We start from the raw sequence: 15,758 nt of genomic DNA, 5'->3' as shown, positions 1-15,758 counted from the left end.
GCTGAAGCTGAGAGGACAGCCGCTTGTTTAAAGGCTCAAACACGTACTAATAAGATATGAATTATTACAACATGAATGGTTAATGAGGACATGTGAAACTTAATAAATGCTCCCCAGACATTCCTGACAATTGTGTAAGATGTTGTAGTGAGAATTCCACTGTGTATGGGAGGGGCCTAAACTGGAAATCTTTTGGAAAACTGTCATTTCAACATTACATAGCATCGTTGGTATTCCAGTGCCTTGCCTGGGAAAAAGACCAGTATAGTCCAACCCAGTGGGAACCTCTGTTTGGGAGGGGGGGGGGGGGGTTCTCCAGGTCACAGTGGCCTCTGTTTGGGGGGGGGGGGGGGGGGGCTCTCCAGGTCACAGTGGGAACCTGTGTTTGGGGGGGGGGTCCAGGTCACAGTGGGAACCTCTGTTTGGGGGGGGGGGGGGGGGGGGTCCAGTGTCACAGCGGCTTGAACAGAAGAATTGTGCTTCAAAAGATCTGCCATTCCTTTGGCAGAGACGTGTCCCCTTGACAGACGCACTTCCTTTATAAACAGTTTGGTGCCTCAGTCACAAGCGATACAGCGTCTGTATTGGTCACATGACTTTATCTTAAAGAGATACACGCACCGACAAGGGGTTTGGCTATGTGAGCTGGATGCATGTGTCAGCGCACCGACGTTCCCGGACCCATGAGTGTGATCCTTACTATAGTGACCTCCTTGTCACACAGCCTCACCAAACCAGGGAGGGAGGGAACAAATGAACGGTGACACTGCAGAGACACACTAACCCTTAAGGCTGATTCATACTCCATAAGAACGATAAGAAGTTCGACACTGTGAGGTCCTGCCCAACAAAACGGCATCATTTTCTTCGTCCAGCTCCTTCTGGCTGAACAAATTTTGTTCCGGGCCGAAGTCATTGCTGCACTGCCGTGTGCTTCAGATGCGTGTTAAAGCTCGTTAATGACTATCAGTCATATTTTAATCATGTTTAGCTTGTAACATCGCTGCTGTATGAGCGTCTCGTTAACATATTGGCAGGCAGAGTTACGTGATGCACCTGAACGCATCACTCAGCGCCTGCAGTTAAATCCAGACCAACATGGCGGCTCAGACAAAAGCTCTGGGAAAGGTCAGAGAAGTATTCCTGAAAACAAATAGGCTGTGCAGTTGAAAAGTTAAAACGCCGCTTCACAGCTGTGTGCCTGATGAGGGGGCGTGGCCTGCAAATTCAATACCTTCTTCTGTGAAGAATGAACTCTGCTGCTGAAAGAGCCTTTTGTTCAGCAGCTGGCTGACGTTTCTTCTGCTTCTTATTGGAGTATGCAGGGGTCTTAACTTCTTTAACCTAAATGTAATCCTTTCTTGTATTTTTGAAAACAAAACATCAGACAGATTTTTCAACATTTTACTATATTATTGTTCAGAAGACAAAACAAGGCAGGAAGTTGAAATCACATTTCTTCTTCAAAATGTTTAAAGTGTGCTGCAGCTCAGTCCGAGAGTCGGTCCTCATCATATATAACGCCTGTGTTTTACATTAAAAGAAGCAGTAAGAAAATAAAGCAGTCATTCAGAGTATCAAAGCAAATATATAAAATTCAAAGCTTTAATTCACCACTGACATGGAGTTAAATCATTAATATAAAGATTTGTGCAGTAAAAAGACGTGAAACTGAAACATCACTCTGCAGCAAAATGCTTCAAACGTATGGCTTCATCCTCCAACATGTTACCTGGGAGACCTGGAGCAGAGTAATTGGGGCCTGGAGCAGAGTCACTGGTGCCTGGAGCAGAGTCACTGGGGCCTGGAGCAGAGTCATTGGGGCCTGGAGCAGAGTCACTGGGGCCTGGAGCAGAGTCATTGGGGCCTGGAGCAGAGGCAGAGTCAGAGTCATTGGGGCCTGGAGCAGAGTCAGAGTCATTGGGGCCTGGAGCAGAGTCAGAGTCAGAGGGGCCTGGAGCAGAGTCATTGGGGCCTGGAGCAGAGTCAGAGTCATTGGGGCCTGGAGCAGAGGCAGATTCAGAGTCACTGGGGCCTGGAGCAGAGGCAGAGTCAGAGTCATTGGGGCCTGGAGCAGAGTCATTGGGGCCTGGAGCAGAGTCATTGGGGCCTGGAACAGGCGTTGGGCTGCCACATCCGCAGGTCTGTCAGGATCTGGTTCAGTTTCTTCATCCACAGGTTCCTCTCATCCTTGGTGTCGGCGCTGAGCCAGTTTCTGCAAGAAGACAATGGGACACTCAACATTTCAGCAGGTCAACATGTGAAGAAACACATGAAAACACAAAAACACGTGAGGACAGAAACACATGAAGACAGAAACACGTGACGACACAAACACGTGAAGAAACAGAAACACGTGAAGACACAGAAACACGTGACGACACAGAAACACGTGACGACACAGAAACACGTGACGACACAAACACGTGAAGACACAAACACGTGAAGACACAAACACGTGAAGAAACAGAAACACGTGAAGAAACAGAAACACGTGAAGAAACAGAAACACGTGAAGACAGAAACACGTGAAGACAAACAGGTGCAGACTGCAGGAAAAACAAAGCGATGTGTCATCGCAGCACAGAGAAGCAGGACAGGTTGACCTGCTGCTGCTTTAAAGGTTTAAAATCTGCCACTGGCTATCGTCCTCCAGGTTTAATATCTGCCACTGGCTATCGTCCTCCAGGTTTAATATCTGCCACTGGCTATCGTCCTCCAGGTTGCTAAATAAGCCTTCTTACTAGCCTAAAACCTCAGAGCTATTAGGCTTCGCCCCCTTGGCTGAAGAAAATGGAGGCATGCACACGCAGTAATCAGCAGCGATGGTTTTAAAGTGCTTTATGTTCCACTGACTGAAGAGATCACCATGGAATCCTTTTATTTCGTCAAACGTCCAATCTCGGCGAGTGGGACTTCAGCCAGCTGAGGACTGTTTACTCACTGGAGGAGCTGCTCCAGCTGAACTCCCCCCTGCCCTCCCTTATCCTGGGAAACCTTCAGTCCCTGAGGAACAAGTTGGAGGACCTCCAGGGAAAGGTGAGGTTCCAGAAGGACTTCAGGGCCTTCACTGAGACGTGGCTGACAGAGCAGGACCTGGACGCCGACCTGTCAGGCCATGGATTTGGAGCTCCACTTTGTTTGGACCGCGACTCGGAGACAACGGGGAAACACAAGGAGGGGGGGTGGGGGGTGGGGCGGGGTGTTTGACATTCACAGCGCTGCAGAAACGGAGTGAATCTGCACCCCAGACGTCACTGCACCAGTTTTACCTGCCCCATGAGTTCAACCTACTTTTGAATACCACCGTCTACATCCACCCGCGAGCTCATGCCGCCTCCGCTTGCAGCACCATCACAGAGGCAGTGCAGAGGCTGCAGTTATTATGGGTGATTTTAACTACGTTTGCCTGAAAACCTTTGATCAATACGTGTCCTGTCCTCCCAGATGGGACAGAATGCTAGACCTGTGTCATGGATCAGTGAAAAACACCTCCCAATCGCTCCCTCTTCCTCCTTTAGGATCCACCGATCATAACCGAACGCCTCCTGCCATCTACAAGACTCTTCTAAGGAGGGAGAAGACAAGGACCAAGAACTCTCTGAAATGTGGTCAGAGGACTCTGCTCTCCCTGCAGGACTGTTTCTACTGTACAGACTGGGACGTTTTCACCCAGCCCTGTGGAGACCATCTGGACGCTGTGGTGGATGTCACAAGCTCCTATAAGACTTTCTGTAAGGACATGATCACACCATGGAACTGTGTTCAGGTGGACCCTAATAACAAACAAAAAGTGTCAAATCGTGTCTCAATAAGAAGAAACAGGCTTTCAAAGAAGGGGCTGTCCCTGACCTTCAGTCTCCCACCAAAGACCTCAAAATCGAGGTTCTGAACGCAAAACACCCACAAAAACCTCCTGGAAAGTAAAATGGCCACAAACAGTCTTGGTTCTGCCTGGACATGCATGAAAACCATGGTAGGCCTTCAGAATCCCCAGAGCAGCAGCCAGACCTTCTTAAATGATTTTAATTCAGAAAAAAAGAGCTAATTTGCTAATGCTCTTAATGCTTTTTATGGCTGTTTTAATTCCTCTGGTTTCAGCAAAGACATGTTGGACTTGAAAAAGGGACTGAAGGACACTCGGCTCTTTAACTTTGCGACGCCAGAAAAGCCTTTTGCAAACATAAACAAAACCAGGGTCCTGATAATATTAGTGGTCTTCTTATTAAACCATGTGACAGCATGAACCTTCTCTCTGTCCCTAAATCCAGCCGTCCTACAACTTTGAATGACTTCGGGTCAGTCGCCTCACCTCAGTAGTAATGACGGTCTTTAAATGACTTCGGGCCTGTCGCCTCACCTCGTTAGTAATGGAGGTCTTTGAACGACTTCGGGCCTGTCGCCTCACCTCATTAGTAATGGAGGTCTTTAAATGACTTCGGGCCTGTCGCCTCACCTCGGTAGTAATGAAGGTCTTTAAATGACTTCGGGCCTGTCGCCTCACCTCAGTAGTAATGGAGGTCTTTAAATGACTTGTGAGGAATGTGATACTGAGGGGAAACTGAACACCAGCTGGATCAATGCAGTTTGCATTCAGGTCAAACAGAGGAGTGGAGGACTCTACGTCTTTAAAAATCATGTTTAGTAGAGTCAGAGAATAAAGGGACGTCTGCTAGACTTTGATTGATTGACGTCTCCTCTGCTATTACTACAATCCAGCCCCACATTTTAACCAAAAGACTTTTAGAGCAGTTTAAATCTGCAATAACTTGGTGGGCTGGATTTTAGACTTTGTAACTGAAAGATCACCAAGAGTGAGATTAATGGGTTCTATCTGACCCAGAGTTCTCCTCCACAGGTTCTCCACAAGGGGGTGCTGTTGCCCCTTTTATTTACCCTTTACACAAACGTGACAACAGAACTATATGAAGTACGCAGATGACTGTGTTATTGTCCCTCCCCAGAGGGGGAACCAGTCATTAATGAGTTTGTACAGTGGTGTGCAGAGTCCCACCTTCAATTGAAGAGATCAAAAACAAAAGATATGCTCATTGACTTTATGTCAATCATGACTTTACGTCATACCTGAGGACCATTATTGCTGGCCGGTGTGTAAAAAGGGCCGCCAGCGCCTCCACTGCCTCAGGAAACTTCTCTTTTTCCACATTGACAGAACAATCCTGACACTTTTTATCCGTCTTTTCTGGAGTCTGATAGGTCTTTGTGCTCGGCGGCCCAGTTCGGTCAGAACTCTTTCAAAGAGAGAAACTCACTGAACCAAATAGTAAAATGGTCCAGTCGTCTCATTGGTCTTTTCCAGCCTCCCTGTTCACTAAACAGGTACAGAGGAGCTTCATCAGTCATAAGCAGTGACCCCCATCCTCTACCAGGCCCATTCCAGCTCCTCCCCTCTGGACGGAGGTTCCTGGTTCCATGCTGCAGGACGGAGCACTTTAAGAACAGCTTTGTTCCTGTCGCCATCATTGAACTGAAGAAGGCCCAGTGACAGTGTACTTATCCTGGTTAGTGACTGGTTTGATCTCTAAGGTTTTATTGTTTCTCTTCACCAATAAATAATTAAGATAAGATGAAGAATAGATGACTAGTGGAACATTGAGCTCTTGTCTTGTTTTATCTGCTTGTCTGGTTAATCGTGTATTTATTTGTTATGACGTGACAAATGACCTACGTACAGGTACTCATAAAGTAACCTTGCCCCCTTGATCAAAGAATGGTTGGGCTGAGGAGCCAGATCCTAACGACATTCTGTGTGATCCATTGATTGATTGTGATCTAAAGATTAAGCTATGTTGACTGGTTTCTATGGCTGCAGTGGGATTGTACTGGGGGACAGACGAAGACTCACTTGGTCACACACATGGTGTCGGTACATTGGCTGACCAGCGTCTCCTTGTCCTCCTCCCTCTGAGGTCGAGCGGTGATCAGCTCCAGGGTGTTGGGTCGGGCACAGAACTCTCTGCTGGCTGGTTCCACCGCCCTGCTGGTGCAGCTCGCCAGGTTGATGCGACCGATGGGACTCTGGCAGAAGAAGAAGAGCTCTGGTCAGTCAGTGTTGTGTGATACAGAACTCAGCCAGAGTGAGCCCTCCTGTCAGTAATCTAGAATCTTTGTCTGTGTGCAGCAGGAGGGACCTCAGTAGAATTTAGGAGAGAAAAGATGCTGGAGCCAAATGCCAGTTGCCACGACCTTGCTGTGGGAAGTTTGGGCTTCAACCGAATGAGCAAGGTGAGCCCATCAGCATGGACGGGCCAGTTTGCCCAATCCGTACGAAAGTGGTGGCAACACAAAAGAATGTAATTGCTCACCTAAAGCAGAAGAACCAGACCCCGTTTGTTTTTATTATGAGGGGTATCAGGGGCACGAAGGGCCAGGACCCTACTGTATCTCCTTCCTTTCTTATTCTTTCTTTTCCTTATGAGGCTTTGAGCACAAACCTGACCCCCTAAACACAACAAATTTAGCAAGCTCATCAAGACTGCCGAAAAAAGTAAGTGCCAAAAATTCACTGCAACGGCCACCACGGCCCGTAAGAATGTCTTAGAGAGATTAAACCAAAACTGAATAGTTTGTCTCATCCAGAGATACAAGTCACGCTCCGATAGCCTGGACCTAAATCCAACAGGAAGTCCGCAATTTGCCTTTCAAAGTAAGATGTGTCAACGCTATCTCCTCTGAGGGCAAATATTGTATCGGCTTCAAAACGCTGTTAAACAACAGAGGACACTCTCCTGCAGTGGAGTGGTTTAGCCGTCAAAGTTCCAAATGCCGAATCCTGCTGCCTCCCTCTTCCATCCTCCTCCTCCTCCTCCTCCCTCCTGCTGCCTCCCTCCTCCTCCCTCCGTCTCCCTCCTCTCATTCAAATACATGAGAAAACCAAGATGTCTCCTCAAAAACAGTGGTGACAGAACCCCCTGAATAAGCAGACTGTGGCTAAACCGTCACTCTGAGCCACAGAACCAGCAGATCAGAAGCACGAGTTGAACCTGCAGAACCAGACGATGTCGATGTCACACATGAGGGGGGACATTCCATAAAACATGAGCTTTTTGATGAGAGAGAACAATGATGTTGTTTTGTTTTCACCCACGATTTGAAGCAACATTAATCATCGAGTCTGATGGAGCAAAATCGTGTGTCTGCGTCAAACTGCGCCTCCTAGTGTCTAAAGTTTGTCTGACTGCTTCAAAACCCACACAGACTGAAAGACGACAAATTTTCCTTTCAAGAAATTATCATTTTATCAAAGTATGTGCCCGAAAGCTTTTGATTCAGAGGAGTTGCTTCCAAAACCTTTGGATAAAAGCCGTCCTCTCTCCCACTCTGATGACATCACTAACTGCAGATGCGTCCATCAGTGTGGCGTCATTCACACCAGGTAGTGCCAGCACCAGGTAGTACCAGTAGCACCAGGACCAGGTAGTACCAGCACCAGGAGTACCATGAAAATCCTTGTTAATGGGCTAACCTGCTAACATGTGCTACATAAGTCCTTGTTGGGCATTTAGGAATTAGCTAGATTAGAGGTTAGTTGGTTCGTTTAATGCGAATGCTAGGCTAGTTAGCTTAGCATATTAGCATGTGAGATAAGACCGTGGGTACGTCCAAATTGTCCTTCCTGTCTCCTTCTCTATCCACTTTTCTTTCACCCTGGAAGTGTTTAGTGTGGCGGCCATGATAAGGACTGTCTGAATTGTCAATAATCAAAGGAAAGGAGGGTTGCTTCTTTTAGAACCTCCTCTAGTCTAGGAACCATTGATGCATCCTTTAGAGCCTCCTTTAGCTTAAGAACCACTGATGCTTCCTTTAGAGCCTCCTTTACCTTAGGAACCACTGGTGCTTCCTTTAGAACCTCCTTTAGCCTAGGAACCATTGATGCATCCTTTAGAGCCTCCTTTAGCTTAAGAACCACTGATGCTTCCTTTAGAACCTCCTTTAGCTTAGGAACCACTGATGCTTCATTTAGAACCTCCTTTAGCCTAGGTACCACTGATACTTCCTTTAGAACCTCCTTCAGCCTAGGAACTACTGATGCTTCCTTTAGAACCTCCTTCCTGACATCACTAAGTGAAAGTGCTGTCTGACTGCCACACCACTGTGATCACCTTTATTAACTCCTTTAGGAAGCCTCCTAACACCTTTACTAACTCCTTTAGAAAGCCTCCTAACACCATTCACTAACTCCTTTAGGAAGCCTCCTAACACCTTTCCTTAACTCCTTTAGGAAGCCTCCTAACACCTTTCCTTAACTCCTTTAGGAAGCCTCCTAACACCTTTCACTAACTCCTTTAGGAAGCCTCCTAACACCTTTCCTTAACTCCTTTAGGAAGCCTCCTAACACCTTTCACTAACTCCTTTAGGAAGCCTACTAACACCTTTCCTTAACTCCTTTAGGAAGCCTCCTAACACCTTTCACTAACTCCTTTAGGATGCCTCCTAACACCTTTCCTTAACCCCGTGATGTCTTCCAGGGGTTAAGATAAAGTCCATAGATAAAGAGACAGGAGGGACAGTTTGGATGTACCCCAGGTCAGGGACACCTCGGTAGTGACCTGTGGGACTTTCAGGAAGATAACAGGTATTAGCTTAGCATGTTACTTAACATGCTAACAAAGTTTGTTGTATTGAGCTGATATTTGTGGGGGGGCCTGAAGGGGGGTACTAGGGTTACGGATCACTAGCTAATTAGCCTGGTCCACCCACTTTGGACCCCAACCTAGGATTAAGGTTACAGGACCAACTCCAGCTGAAAGTGGCTTAATAGATCTTTATGTATGGGAACGAACCAGAAACATTAGGGTTAGGTGGTGGCCTCTATGCCACGAGCTACATTACAGGTTAGGGTTAGGTTGGGGTTAGGTGGTGGCCTCTATGCCACGAGCTCCATTACAGGTTAGGGTTAGGGTTAGGTGGTCGCCTCTATGCCACGAGCTCCATTACAGGTTAGGGTTAGGGTTAGGTGGTGGCCTCTATGCCACGAGCTCCATTACAGGTTAGGTGGTGGCCTCTATGCCATGAGCTCCATTACAGGTTAGGGTTAGGGCTTTTTCTGAACAGACAGGCTGTATCATATAGTTTTTGGTTGTGGTTATTTTTCAATTGCATTTGTTTTTTAATTGTTTTATTTTTGTAAATTATTAAAAGATTCTGGACATTTCAATTCCAATGGTAAAAAATGAGAAATAAAAGTTTGTTGCATTTGAAAGGGTATACTCGCATTTTTAATGATATATTCAATATATTCAATTCAATATATCTCCCAGCAAAATGTATTATTCTCACTGGCCTCGTGGGAGTGATGGAGGAATCAGATCCACTGTGGTGGAGGTGATGGAGGAATCAGATCCATAGTGGTGGAGGTGATGAGGAATCAAATCCACTGCGGTGGAGGTGATGGAGTAATAAGAGGAATCAGATCCACTGTGGTGGAGGTGATGGAGGAATAAGAGGAATGAGATCCACTGTGGTGGAGGAATTAGAGCAGGTTGTTGACTTACCTTGCGCCTCTCGTCGTCCGGGTAGGTCCAGTAACAGATGGAATATCCTGACAGCACACACCACCTCCTGTGCCAGGCGCCAAATCCACTCACATCCTCAAACATGGTCTGGAGGCACAAACAACAGGACATGTGTAATTTAACACCGGGCTCATCTCCTTCTGGGTACTTACGTCAAGTACAAAGGTGCTTTAAAGACTCTCTTGTCCAGAATATTGTGTTTTAAAGAGTGTCGATGTGTCAGCATTGAAGTCAAGCTGGTTGAAGTCAAGCTGGTTGAAGTTAAGCTGGTTGAAGTCAAGCTGGTTGAAGTCAAGCTGGTTGAAGTTAAGTTAATTGAAGTTAAGCTGGTTGCTGTTAAATTGGTTGAAGTTAAATTGGTTGAAGTCAGGTTGTTTGAAGTCAAGCTGGTTGAAGTCAAGCTGGTTGAAGTTAAGGTGCTAGAAGTTAAGGTGCTAGAAGTTAACTTCAACCAGTTTAAGGTAATTGAAATTAAGTCGGTTGAAGTTAAGCTAATCATAGTTAAGTTGGTTGAAGTTAAGCTGGTTGACGTTAAGTTAATTTAACTCAAGTTGTTTGAAGTTAAGCTGTTTGGTTGAAGTCTTCCTGCTGCACCCACCAGGAAGCCCTTCTCCTCCACCCGGGAGCCGACTTCACACTGCAGTCTGAGGAACACGTGTCCCTCCAGAGGACACAGGAAGGGAACCTGAGGAGTACACGCCACAGTTTTATACCTCCAGAGGTTTCGCCTCCAGAAGTTTCCCCTCCAGAGGTTTCCCCTCCAGAGGTTTCCCCTCCAGAGGTTTCTCCTCCAGAGGTTTCTCCTCCTGCTTATTTCATAGGGAAAGCAGCAGGACAGAGACAGACGTTAAAGTGGGTGAGGTGAGAAAGGGACAGACTCGCAGTCCCTACCTTCTGCAGTGGAAACTTGTTTTTCCCGATGGAGGACAGACTGAGTGTGTGTGATCCCACCAGGATGAAGTTACTGGTGCGCACAGCGTGAGGACCTCCTGGACTCGCCACAACTGCAGAACCAGAGGAAAAACGGTTACAGGCTCAACAGCACCAGGAGCTACAGACACTCTGCAGCATGCTTGGAGGCAGCGATAGGTGTTCTGGGTGTCCCTCTACAATATACGGGTGTCCATAATATATTTGGGCAGGGACCAGCACCAGGGGGGTGGGGGAGGCCTCGCCCCAGGAACATTTTGAAAAAATAGACCTTAAATGGTTCATTCTACTGCGTTCTGGAGGACTAAATACTATATTTTGACGTGATTCAATTTTACTTCTTCACAGTAATTTATTTCCTTTTCTCTCTGACAATTCTGCTGATGCTTCCCGTTGTTGTCTTTTAAGGTAATGACTTCCTTTCATTGGTGATGGTTTCCACCTGTAATCGGACCTGTACTTCAATCACTTCACTCCAAACTTCCCTACATGTGCTTGATAGAACCGCCTGACGTTGCACATTGGTTCTATCCGAACCCTGAAACTGAGCAGCTGTAGACTCTGAGCTGTAAAATAGTTTCTATTGTTCTCCTCTCTGCTGGAGCATTTCAAGGCATCAAGATGAATGAGACAATTACAGACCAATTAGAGGCCGCCTTACAAAAGGAATATACCACCTGGTATGAATTGACCAATCACGTCGCTCGTTGCTGGGCGTAATGCAAAACAGGAAGTCAGTTGCTCGAGCTGATAATTGGGTATATTTTGGCAAAAAAAGGTTGATTTAGACTAAATTACATGGTGACAAGTAGTGATGGTCACTATGCATATTTTAGAAGCTTTGAACAACCCGTCCGTCTTTTCCAAAGATTGACCGATCAAATGACGGCTCGCTGCCTAAAACCATACTCTGGAGACAAATCTCCTCCGTCCACGACTCTCAAGGACATCTAATCCTGGTTTTCCTGTAACAGGAACAAAACAGAGCTTGTCCTGGCTGCTCCCGCTCCACCTTCACCAAAGCCCACGATTTCTCCATCACTATCGACAGCTCTTGTTTCTCCTTCGCCTCAGGTCAAGAGTCTGGGTGTTCACTGGTCACCTCCACACTAGACCACTGGTCACCTCCACACTAGACCACTGGTCATCTCCACAATGGACCACTGGTCATCTCCACACTGGACCACTGGTCATCTCCACACTGGACCACTGGTCACCTCCACACTGGTCCACTGGTCACCTCCACACTGGTCCACTGGTCACCTCCACACTAGATCACTGGTCACCTCCACACTAGACCACTAGTCACCTCCACACTAGACCACTCGTCACCTCCACGCTGGTCCACTGGTCACCTCCACACTCCAATAACCTCTCTGATCTCCTCTGTAACCTCTCTGTGATCTCCTCTGTAACCTCTCTGTGATCTCCTCTGTAACCTCTCTGTGATCTCCTCTGTAACCTCTCTGTGACCTCCTCTGTAACCTCTCTGTGACCTCCTCTGTAACCCCTCTGACCTCCTCTGTAACCCCTCTGACCTCCTCTGTAACCCCTCTGACCTCCTCTGTAACCCCTCTGACCTCCTCTGTAACCCCTCTGACCTCTGTGATCTCCTCTGTAACCTTTGACCTCCCTGTCCCTCCTCCCTTTACCACCAACACCAATAAAAAACAAACAATGGTCAGATTAAATGTTTAGTCCAGCCCTAGTGTATTGTAAAGTGACCTCGGGGGTTTTGAAAGGTGCTGACAAATAAAATGTATTATGATGATTAATTATTATTAAGAGTGAGCAAAGCAGGAATCTAAGCAAATAAATACTAGATCATTCATGTGTGTTTCTTCTGTTTTGATGGCTTCAGTGAGAAGCTACAGTGCTGGTGTGCGTTAATGAACATCGTCTCTAATTCTGACATTGGAAGTGTCATGGGGTCAAATATTAGATGTTTTATCTGTGAATGAGTTTTAACAGCTCCAACTTGAAGAACTACTGGATGAAGGTAGGAATCAGAGAGAAGGTAGCAAAACTCCAGCAACCCTAAAAACCAGTTAACGTGGCTTAAAAGGAAGAAGAGCTGAAGGGCTGAAACAGGTTGAAACAGGTCAAACAGGCTTTGTACATCAGACTGTTTCTGCCGAGATTCATCTGAGAGCTTCACATACCTGGAGTGTGTGCTGTTCTCTGTGGGAGACAGATTAAAGACAGATTAGAAGATTAACAGACACATGAGAACTCCTATCAGCAGCAGGAACAGTAAACTCACAGTGATGGGCAGGAATCTCTTTGGCGTGGCGGCCTAGAGGAGAACAGAAACAATTTGATGGGATCATTTCATCTAGAGGTGAGCAAAATAAACCATGTGCTGTGTTCTTCTAAATACCGAGATATAGATTTATTAGATATGTTTTCACATGGCGTGCGCCTGAGTGGCGGACGAGAGGTGGCAGGTATCACCATTACACACCTGCCAACATGTGAGGAGAAATAGTAGGATTTCACCAACCCCCACGGTCTCACACACACACACAAAAAATAAAGCCACTTACCTTTGACTTGTTGATTCTCTTCTTCTTGTCAGTGCACGGCTCACGTTTCTGCACCTGAAACACACACACACACACACACACACACACACACACACACACACACACACACACACACACACACACACACACACACACACACACACACACACACACACACACACACACACACACACTTAAACATGTAGCGAGCGGCTATGCTGACATGTAGCAAGCGGCTGTGCTAACATGTAGCATGAGGCTGTGCTAATATGTAGCGAGCGGCTATGGTAATATGGAGCGAGCGGCTATGCTAACATGGAGCACGCGCTATGCTAACATGTAGCGAGCGGCTGATTTAAACTCTGCAGTGGAAGTTAAAGAACTTTATTTTTTGATTGATTGATGGATCTTCCAGAATCAGTTTGAATACGCGACATTAAAAATCAAACCTACCAAACAGAAAACTTCCATGTGGATTTCAAAGTCACTGGAGGCGTCCGGCCTAAAGAGAAGAGACAGTAAACATAAATCTGAGCGATGAAGTGGAGGAAATGAAGCGGTGAAGCTTTACTTTAGTCTGAAGAGGAATCCCTATTTTTGGGGGGGCAGGGTGTATAGAGCAGTGTTTTCCAGCAGCTCTATATTGGAATCCGCTGAGAGGGGTACACTCAGCAGCAACCTCACCTCGGCTCAGGAATCGTTTATAGACAAGCGACAAGAATCACAGCGATCACTGGACAGTAACAGAACAACTCAGACATGACCTATAACACGGAACCAAGACAACACAGAAACAAAGAGCATTTCCCGGGATCCAGGGCGCCGCCTCCTCTCACTCCACAGCGATCGCGACAATACTCTTCCATATCACTAGATGGCAGCAGGTAAGGAACTGCATTGTACGTTGGGACAAGAGAATTAGTGAATGAACTGAACACACGAATGTAAGGCCGAAACGAAACCTGCTCACAAGTACACATACAATAAATGTCTTCTGTTCAAAGGTGCACCTCTGGCAACAACGTGTGGAAAGTGGCAACTTGAAATGTTCCCACTCACCAAGAAATGGCACCATGTTTACACCACTGCACCATGAGATAAGAGGTAAACCTTGATGTCTTCTTATTTGTCTTCAGCCTCCACCGACAGTCTTGACTTTTCAGGACCCAGACAGTTCAGCAGGTGTTGGACAGGAGCAGGAGGAACGAACTGAACTCAGACCAGCTTGCTTTAAAGCTTTGCTGATCTTACTTTGGACAGTTTTTGGTTGACTGCTGCCAAGGAGTTCCTCATTCTGGCAAACACAGCTATTTTGACTTTGCTCCCATCTTTCAGGACATATCTGTGTGAGGTGAGCTTCTCAAGCCTGACTGCCATCAAGAGTAGAACCAGAGAGGAAGAGCTGCAGTTCCTGCCAGGATATCAGCACTGGCTTCATCCAAACAGGCACAGCTTCACACTGACACTGACATTATGTACATGCAACTCTGGAATAGTCAAATCGTTCCCAAATATTATTGCTTCTGTCAGAATAAGCGGACTCACAGTGTGAACTGGATGGGGAACGTCAGTGTGTCTCCACTCAGGCCGCGGTGAGTGCTGGCTAATGGAGTGGCTACGATCCGCTCAGCTCCGGACCGGAGCAGAATGAAGAACGAGTGTCTGGTGGACTCTGAAAGCATCAGGGAACATGAGGAGAGAAGGAACATGAGAAGTTAGGGAACATGGAAGAGAAGGAACATGAGGAGAAGTTAGGGAACATGGAAGAGAAGGAACATGAGGAGGAGTTAGGGAACATGGAAGAGAAGGAACATGAGGAGGGGTTAGGGAACATGGAAGAGAAGGAACATGAGGGGAAGTTAGGGAACATGGAAGAGAAGGAACATGAGGGGAAGTTAGGGAACATGGAAGAGAAGGAACATGAGGAGAAGTTAGGGAACATGGAAGAGAAGGAACATGAGGAGGAGTTAGGGAACATGGAAGAGAAGGAACATGAGAAGTTAGGGAACATGGAAGAGAAGGAACATTAGAAGTTAGGGAACATGGAAGAGAAGGAACATGAGGAGGAGTTGGGGAACATGGAAGAGAAGGAACATGAGGAGGGGTTAGGGAGCATGGAAGAGAAGGAACATGAGGAGGAGTTAGGGAACATGGAAGAGAAGGAACATGAGGGGAAGTTAGGGAACATGGAAGAGAAGGAACATGAGGAGGAGTTAGGGAACATGGAAGAGAAGGAACATGAGAAGATAGGGAACATGGAAGAGAAGGAACATGAGGAGACGTAAGGAAACATGAGGTCGGTTGAGGTTCTACCGGGTCTGTTGGCGGTGGAGCAGACGAAGTCGGCTTTCAGTGGGAGGCGGAGCTCCTGCAGGCTGATGGAGCCTCTGGAAGCCAGTGTGGGGGCAGGAGGGTCCGGGGGGGCGGCGGACTTCCCACGGAGGCGGTCCAGTTCAGACTTCAGAGATTCTCTCCTCTCGGCTGCAGACATCACAGGAGAGAAGGTGAGGTCTGAGGAGACCAGCAGGAGGCGCTACTGAGGGATGTGATTATGATGACGATGATGAAGAACTCACTGGCCACAAGGAGCAGCCGCTCAGCCTCAGCCTCCACCTCAGAACCTTTACCATGTTCCTCATCAGTGCAGCAGTTCAGGGCCTGACTGGCCTGGTGGATCACCGTCTGCTGCAGGTTCATCTCACTGCTCAGGACCTGCACACACAGGACAGGGACTGGATCATCAAGACCCGGATTACCAAGACCTAGG

General features: G+C 47.1%; 1 protein-coding gene across 2 annotated transcripts in view; it reads right to left on the bottom strand.

Moving 5' to 3' along the window:
* Positions 1–1,390: 1,390 nt before the first annotated feature.
* anln (anillin, actin binding protein) overlaps positions 1,391–15,758 on the bottom strand; it is a 29,754-nt gene continuing 15,386 nt past the window's right edge. For both annotated transcript variants that reach the window (XM_080484949.1, XM_080484950.1), the window contains exons 12-23: positions 15,568–15,703; positions 15,305–15,472; positions 14,537–14,663; positions 13,445–13,493; positions 13,013–13,066; positions 12,730–12,762; positions 12,629–12,647; positions 10,428–10,540; positions 10,135–10,221; positions 9,516–9,623; positions 5,867–6,039; positions 1,391–2,215 (exon numbers count right to left, since the gene is read on the bottom strand). In XM_080484949.1, coding sequence (XP_080341075.1) covers positions 2,101–2,215; positions 5,867–6,039; positions 9,516–9,623; positions 10,135–10,221; positions 10,428–10,540; positions 12,629–12,647; positions 12,730–12,762; positions 13,013–13,066; positions 13,445–13,493; positions 14,537–14,663; positions 15,305–15,472; positions 15,568–15,703 — 1,182 coding nt within the window. In that variant the 3' untranslated portion in view covers positions 1,391–2,100. The remainder of the gene's footprint in view (positions 2,216–5,866; positions 6,040–9,515; positions 9,624–10,134; positions 10,222–10,427; positions 10,541–12,628; positions 12,648–12,729; positions 12,763–13,012; positions 13,067–13,444; positions 13,494–14,536; positions 14,664–15,304; positions 15,473–15,567; positions 15,704–15,758) is intronic.

This window comes from Lipophrys pholis (genome assembly GCF_963383615.2).
Source record: "Lipophrys pholis genome assembly, chromosome: 17".
NCBI classification, from domain to species: domain Eukaryota; kingdom Metazoa; phylum Chordata; class Actinopteri; order Blenniiformes; family Blenniidae; genus Lipophrys; species Lipophrys pholis.
The sequence above is the reverse complement of the archived record's forward strand: the minus strand, read 5'-3'. Positions and strand labels throughout refer to the sequence as shown.